Here is an 8,621-nt window from a genome sequence, read left to right on the forward strand (position 1 = left end):
TGAGTTGCTCAAGTTTTACATGACACTTTGAACCCACAAAATAGTGTAAGAACACAATTTTAAGAACCTAAAGATGGATAGAAATACTTTGATAGTATTTCTAACTCGAATAATTGTCAATACCTGTATTACACCATTAAATAAGTATTTAAAAGCAATAATGCAATGCCTTTGACTTTCCCAGAGATAATTAATATCATAAAATGGTGTAGAGTTCGCGTATTGTGGTAGCAACTCACCGACGCCAGTGCTTTCTTTCTTTTCTATGATGAGCACGTTCCAAACTCATTTTATAATCAAACCCCAACTCACTTCTTCTCCATGATCTTCCTCAATTGTTAATCCTCACTTTCCCGACCATTCGCCGCTACCTCCACCTTCAACAACAACAACAAACGCTTTTCCTTTCTTTTTGTTTCTTTCTTTCTTTTTCTTTCTCTGTGTTTTCTCCATCTTCGAAATTGGATCACAACCATCCCCACAAGTTTTCTCCGATTCCATTACTCCAACCTCTTCAAAAACCCACACATGCTCCTCCATTTCCCAATCTCAATCGCAATTTCATAGCTAGCTTCTAAGTTTCCCAATCTGGGTCCGTTCTTCTCTTCCTCCATTCCTTAAACACACATCAATAAAAACCATCCAATTATGTAACTGTACCTCTTAGCACCTTCAAACCCCCCAACAAAAAAACCCAAAAAAATTTTGTTTCTCCTTACATTGCAAAAAATTATGTAGTGTGTCAATATTCACTATTCTATCCAATTGCTTGAATTATTGTTAGTTCTATTTCTATTTATAAAATTTGAAGAAAAAAAAAAATGCCACCAGCTGTGGAAGAAACTGAGATTGGGACTCCAACATCGATGCCGGCTACTCCAGAAACACCGGGAGGGCCGCTGTTCACGTCGCTCCGAATCGACTCGCTGGACGCTCGCGGGTCGTTCACGGGGCCTCGGTGCATGTGTCTGCCGCCGAAGGCTCATACGTGCTTGACTGATTTCTCTGCTGGTATTGGGATTGGAATTCCGAGTGTGCCTCTTACTCAAAAGGTACTAACTACTAACAACCCTTCTCTCTTTCTTTCTGCTTTGAGTCAACGAATTTTGCTGTATTTTTTAGCATATATTTTTTCTTACACCGCCCATGAATTAATGGCATTTTGATATGACGATAGCATTGTCATAGTTATTTAATGTGTTACGATACCGATGAGATGTGGTTTTTCATAAAATAATGCAACTATGAGGTTTTTCATCCGTCGTATATGATCTTTTATGGGGAATGTTCAATGCTCACAACTTGCTTGATGTGGAAATGAGTAATGATATATAAACATCTCATTATTTATACACTTTATTTTCACATATTTTTATTTCTATCTCTCCTTTTATCATCTATTACATCTTATACTTTCTTTCTCTTACTTTTTCTTTTCTTCCTATCTCTCTCATTCTCCACCTCTTTCCACCTCAATTTAGAGGTGTGTACAAATAATTATTGTTGTGGAAATAGATGATTCTAATAAATACAGGTTAAACGTGATTATTCATTGTTAAATACTTAGATTAGATATATATTAATCAAATACTATTAAAATAGTTTGTTTTATATTTATTAGCTGTTGTAATATAGGGGTTTAGATTTGTTTTTTATTAATTGCTGGCAGCAAAATTCTAATTACCCCATTTTTGAGAATGTTTTTTGTCTCATGCACTCAACTTATAGTGGATGTTAAAATTCATATTGTTTGTTCATAACAAAACAAGACAACAACCGCAAAGCGGTAGACATTCGGCTATAGTTGCATGTGAACCTGAGTCAAATCATAGCCTTTCACGTTTGGAAGTTCTTGCTGAATTTCTCATATGACAACCCGAGTCAAATCATAGCCATTCACCTTAGAACACCTTAGAATAATGTTTCATAGAGTCATAGTGTACGAATTTTATCAGGCCAGATTACTAAGTGTCTCATATAGTCTGTATATATATGTACCCTACACAAAATATTTGAACTAATATTATTTGATTCTAGGTCGACATATTTAGCTATTGAGTTTGGCTTACTGGTTAACTTATATTTTAGGCATAATTGCAAATTTGATACCTCTAGTTTGGACTTTGTATGATTTTGATTATTTTCAAGTTAATTAAGTCTCTATACTTTAAAAATAAGAAAAAATGGTCCTTTTCTTAATTTTCATGCAGAAGAAATTTCTTTTTTGACAGTGTATTGTCTTTACAAATACAAAGAAATTCTTTAATCTTCATTTTCTATTAAGCTATTTTGGGTCTACGATAGATTGATGAAATAATGTAAATTCAACGTGTTAAGTAAAAATCCCAGTGAAAATGTTCTAAAATTTGAAAAATTTATAGAATATGAGATTAGAGTTTTTTTTTAACGTGTATATGAGATTAGAGTTTTTTTTTGTGCTAAGGAATTAAAAAACAAACACGAAAAGAAACAAAGCAAATTAGCTAGATATTTAATCATTTTAATTGTTAGATTTTGAGTGAAATAAGATTTACAGTGATTTTTTAAAAAAAGCAAAATTTTTTTTGATAAAATTAAAGAAGAAAATGTACACTGTCTTTCTCAAAAGGATAGCGAAATCCTAAAGAACTAAAAAAGAATGACAACCCAACTAAACACCTTCAAAGGGCAGAAGATACAAACCCCAAAATTCCAACAAACAAACAGACCAGTCAAACCCCAGAAAGCAGCAACTAAGAGAGCTAAAAACAAATAAAACCATAAGTAGCTAGCAAGTGAACCCCCTACTCGACCTCCTCTGCTTTCCTCTTTCCCTAAGAAGACCTGCACGCATTAATCTATGCAATAATTTTGTTCAGAGCAATATCATTTGTACATTCATATGCCATGTCTAAATATTTCCCCATCAAGTATACTCATCTTCCTAGTCAGCACACCTTGTGGCTATGAGGATTTTGTTGGCAAAAACATCAACTGATTCTCTTTGCTTGCCTCCTCTACAGTCGCGCCCTCGCTCCGCTAAAAAATCATTTGGGGAGATATCACATAGAAAATTAGAATTTGACAATTTTAATTAGAATAATAGTGATTGGGAGCTTAATTATTTTGATTTTAATTATTGTGTGATTAAAAATTTTAAAACAAATTATAGGACGACCAAAATCCATAGAAAGACTAAAAATATAATTAAGTCTATATTTTATTTATATATTTATAAAATTGTAGTGTAGAAAATGTTAATTTTATATATTTACTCAATAAATTGTTTTACAATTTCAAATTAAATTATATTTAAAATTTCAAATTTATTTCTATTTTTTAAAATTGATTTTTTATTTAAAATAAAAAACTGTATTTAGAGTTCTAATAGGGAAAAAATTGCATGAGCTTATAGGTTGAAACCTTAGTCAAGACCAATTCTACACCGAAGACGTACATAATTAAAAATCTACTATTACTTTATTGTATAAGAGGAGTTTAAGATGATAAGAGTTTAGTAGTAATTTTATTTCAGTGACTTTAGTCTTTTTTTTTACAATGCATTTGTCCTTTTCATATAAAATTATACAAATACCCACACCAAATAATTATAATATCATAGTAATAATAATAATGTTATTCTATAAGTTTTATGTAATCAGGTCACGTGCAACGTACCAAGAAAATAGTAAATAATAAACTAACATGAAAGTCATCAAACTTTGCTCTGTCGTACTCCTATTAATCCAAATTAAAAAGGCAAGATTTTCAGTCTAATTTACAGTTTTAATATTCCTTTTTCCACATCACGCCCATCCATTGGTGATGCTATTTTGCTGTATGACGTTTAATATAATTTGTCAACTTGTGAATTTTTCTAACTCTTGGTTCGTACTACGTACGGTATCCTTTTTATAATGTCACTTATTTTTGTGCTTATTTATTTTAATTTTAATTTTTTTCTAGAAAATAACTATTAAATTTTGAAAAAAAAAATGTATTGGGTGATCAAATTTTACAGGTTGACTGAAAATTTGTTGGCCAACTGGTCAATTTTTCGTTAATTCAATGATAAGGTCCAACGTGTATGACAAAAAAAATGTAAAGTTCAAATGCTAATGCTTTTATGTTGGGTTTTCTTTTCTAATTTGAGCTCTGATATACTCCTTCCGTTCCTAATCTTTTGTTGTTGAAGGTTATGCACATTGTTTAAGAGTGCAATCATTGATATATTTATTGACATAAACATTCTTATTTAATGTTGAGTTAAAGTGAAGAAAAAAAATTATAGTTATTGGTTAAGAAACTTAATATGATTTTGATTTGTGAAAATAAGAGGTGGTAGGTGAGAGATATAGTAATAAATGAGGGTATGCATGGAATAAATTGAGAAAAAATGCATTGGGTTTGTAAAACAATAAAAGTTTTAGAATTTAGACAAAAAATTAAAACAAAAAAAATAAGGAACAGAGGGAGTAAAAAATAGTAAACTCCAAGTAATTAATTTGTTTTCTTGATTTTTTGAAAGACAAGTTACAAATAGTTAATTTGTTGGAGCAAGATAAGGTTTATTAATAGACATGCAACAAGTTCACGTCTCCACACTTTTCTTTATTTTATTGGATGATGTATTCTTTTAGTGGTGACCCCTAATGTGGACCACTTTTAAAGTGGTCTAATTTTAGACCACATTTTTTAACTTGCTATAACAGGTCAACACATTTTTTTTTAAAGAAATTTAATATATGATAAATTTTTAATGATATTTTTTCTTAAAAAAAATGTGTCAACCAGCTATACTCAGTTAAAGTAGGTGATGTAAAATTACACCACTTAAAAATGGTGCATATTAGAGTAAGTTCAATTTGGCCACTAATTAAACAAGAACGTGTAAACATAAAAGAAATTGAAGAATCACAATTCTTTTGCTAAGATGAGTTGATATTATTATTGACTCGTAGATAGATAGATGGGTGATCCCCGCTACTTTGACATATTCATCAACTATCATTCAATATTCATAAATGTTGCTGAAGTTTTTCTTTAAAACCATGTATTGATAAATTCTCAATTTGAAATCTTACACATAAAGTTCCACTTGTACAAGCAAAATCTTGAATAACTCTCCAACTAAAAGTACAAGGAAAAGTAAAATCTTGAATTCAATCTGCATAAACATGATTGCAACATTATGATTTATGATATATGATCAGCATGATCCATAAGCACATATTAGAATTGGGTATTGAACTATGTTGGAACTATTGCATCTTCAAACTCTTATACTGTTAGAAGTCCCACATTGGCTAGAGATGTGGCCAACCAAATGCTTAAAAAGGGTAGAGCAACCCTCAACTCTTGAGCTAGCTTTTGGGTTGAGTTAGGCCTACATAATTCCAATATGGTATCAGATCCTATCCTAGATCCATTTGTTCTGTGGAGACCTCCCGTATTTGAGCCACCCTTTAACGTTAATTCACGCTCCAGATGAGAGAAGCCTATGTGAGTTAGTTTTTGCATTTCTGAATTGATTCCGATGAAAAAAAGGTGATCCAAACATAAATGTAACATTATGATATGATCAGCATGACCCATAAACATAAATTAGAATTGAGTATTGAAGAATGTTATTTTGGAAATCCTTTTTTACAATTGATTCTAAATTTTAAAAAGTTCGGACAGAATCTACTGTGAGTAGTTTCTTAGTGCCATAATTGATTCCTAAGATAGATAAGCTGATCCAAACGTACTGTTAATGTGAAACAGATTCTAGCAGAGTTTGTGGGGACTTTCATACTGATATTTGCAGCAACTGCTGGACCAATAGTGAACAACAAGTACGATGGAGCAGAGGGTCTGATGGGAAATGCAGCTACTGCAGGATTAACAGTGATGTTCATCATCCTCTCCATTGGCCACATCTCTGGTGCACACCTCAACCCTTCCCTCACCATCGCCTTCGCGGCATTCCGCCATTTCCCGTGGTCTCAAGTGCCGGCATACATAGCAGCACAAGTCTCTGCCTCCATCTGTGCCTGTTTTGCTCTCAAATATGTTTACCATCCTTTCTTGTCTGGTGGAGTCACTGTCCCTACTGTCGACATTGGACAAGCTTTTGCAACTGAGTTTATCATCACTTTTATTCTCATGTTTGTGGTTACTGCTGTTGCTACTGATAGTCGCGCGGTGGGTTGATTGTCACTGCTTCTAGCAATTCATGATCAAATTGCATTTATCATTTGTTTTCCTTTTTGTTAATTTACTTAATGGTCGTGTGCAGGTTGGTGAATTGGCAGGTATTGCTGTTGGTGCTACAGTTTTGCTCAACATTCTCATATCAGGGTAATCAACTTCCCTTATCTTCACACTTTGTTTCATCATTCATTTGTATTTCTTTAGTAAATTGAGATGGAGGAGATGGAGAAAAGTTTTGGGAAATAGGGAAAGCTCTCATCAAAGAAAAAAGGGTGAGAAACATTAAGGAGGTTCCATTATTGAATCAATTATGAGACCTGAGCTACTGTTAATTTTATATCTAACAATTTAAAGTTCTAATGTTCTATAGCTTACTGTCTAAATTCCAAGGCTATTTAACGCAATCAATATCAAATCAATGACTTGATACTCAAGGAAACCATAAGAGAAACGCAAGAAGATGTAGTTAATTATCACCTGCTAGCTCCATAATTTCTATCAAACAACACAGACACAGTTAACTTTGACATATCAGCATTTCTGGCAACTTCCCTTCATAACATATACCATTGCTGAAATCTCAAGGACCAAGGGTATTTATAGAAGCCTAACCAGAAACTAAGAAGTAACTCAACTGAAAACTAATAACAGACTAAGAGATCAGAACCTGCCAAACTAAAACTCTAACTAACAGTATATGTTAGATTTACAGATACCCCCAAGTCCCTAACACATTTTTGATATAAACTTTAAACTGCTGGATGATAACTTATCATTTAAGAATGATTTTATAAAATTGTAACAGAAAGAAAAAGGACACTGTATGATAGAAGAGAAATTAAGCACTACATATTTTTATTTTTAAGGTAGCACTACATTAATTAATATAAGGGAGTAGTCTGAATAAGTGCTTAAACCCCCTGGCTCAAAAAAATGTTATGTTAGTTTGGAACTTAACAGTGAGATTTTACAGGTTTTAATTTGAAATCTTTACTTTTATTTTACAAGTAAATAATCTTAGTGTTTTTACAAGTAAATAATCTTAGTGTTATGTTTATGGATAAACAAATTGTTAGGCCAACAAGTGGAGGTTCCATGAATCCGGTGCGCACCTTGGGACCAGCCGTTGCAGCAGGAAATTACAAGCATATCTGGATATATTTGGTGGCTCCAACACTTGGTGCTCTTGCTGGTGCTGGTGTTTACACCCTTGTCAAGCTGCGTGATGATGGTGCTGGACCACCACAACAGGTTAGGAGCTTCCGTCGCTAGATCTAGCTTGCTAGCTACGGAAACCTCATCCCCACTGCTCATGTTTCAAGCCTCCCTGTATGATAGAACCTATAGAATAAATAAAATGTGGGGACTCCTTATGATTGATCAAGTGTGTGAATTTATGTGTGTTTTTCTTTGTGTTATCATCATGTACGTCCTGGAAATGTTTGTTGTTGATGTTGATTTACTTCAGAGCCTGGCTATAGCCATGCTTTGTGTTGTGGTTTGTAAACTTTGAAATTAGTAATAAGTTTTGTTGTGTGAGACGTTCTGTTTTCTTTTCCCTTTCTTGCTAGTATTTCTTTCTTCAAATTGAGTAAGGCCTTGATGAAATGCAAGAATGAACATATTTGCCAAGACAACCCCTAATATAAAACCATTATATGACTATTACTTAATAGCTTTAGCTTTTAAGATAATTAATTGTTTAATATGTTTTTTTTTTCGAATATATATATATATATAGATAATGTTGAAAAACAACCTCTCCTAACATTGATACAGTAACCAAGTCAATAAAAAGCTGATAAAAACTCAGCTTCTACAGCAAAACTCTCCACCACTAAAAAAAACCACAAGGAGAATCCCCAAAGTAAAGTCTACACCTCTAGGAGAATTCCCAATTAAAATTGAAAATAGCGACAGGTTTAACCGCATGGGATCTTATCAATATGTTAATATGTTTAATATGTTATCAGAGTTTCTATGACTATACGGTCTAAAGTTCAATTATTATCACTCCCAATTTTTTCTAATAAAAAGTTTAATATCAACACCTAATGGGTGGCTTGTACATTATCTACACTTATAAGATTTTGGAATAATTAGTTGTTTGATTGTGTTACTTGCAAACAAAACTTCAAAGATTTGACACAATACCTTATTGGTTTTAGTTTTATGTGAGAAGTTCGATAATGTTGCCTAATGTATTTCATTTTTTGTGCTCAATAAGGCATTTGTATTTTTTTTTCCTTCACATTAATAGCATGATCTCTCTCATTTTTCTTCACTCCCAATATAGTTGTATCGAAAGGGGGCTAGCATCAGGCTTAGGCCCTCGATGTAACAAAAAAAAAAAAGGGGGCTAGCATTAGTCATGACCAATTGACAAAAAAAAATGGTCATGAGTACCCGCAATTTTTTAACATATCCTTTTTCCAAATATACAAGTT

At 32.6% G+C, this 8,621-nt stretch overlaps 1 protein-coding gene across 1 annotated transcript; it reads left to right on the top strand.

Annotated features, from left to right (window-relative positions):
* Positions 1–231: 231 nt before the first annotated feature.
* On the top strand, positions 232–7,715 carry LOC130717785 (probable aquaporin NIP5-1). Its single transcript, XM_057568146.1, has 4 exons — positions 232–1,052; positions 5,746–6,165; positions 6,260–6,321; positions 7,251–7,715. The coding sequence occupies exons 1-4, from the start codon at positions 822–824 to the stop codon at positions 7,444–7,446; spliced, it is 909 nt and encodes a 302-aa protein (XP_057424129.1). The 5' UTR covers positions 232–821; the 3' UTR covers positions 7,447–7,715.
* Positions 7,716–8,621: the final 906 nt, after the last annotated feature.

This window comes from Lotus japonicus, chromosome 5 (genome assembly GCF_012489685.1).
Source record: "Lotus japonicus ecotype B-129 chromosome 5, LjGifu_v1.2".
In the NCBI taxonomy this organism is placed as follows: domain Eukaryota; kingdom Viridiplantae; phylum Streptophyta; class Magnoliopsida; order Fabales; family Fabaceae; genus Lotus; species Lotus japonicus.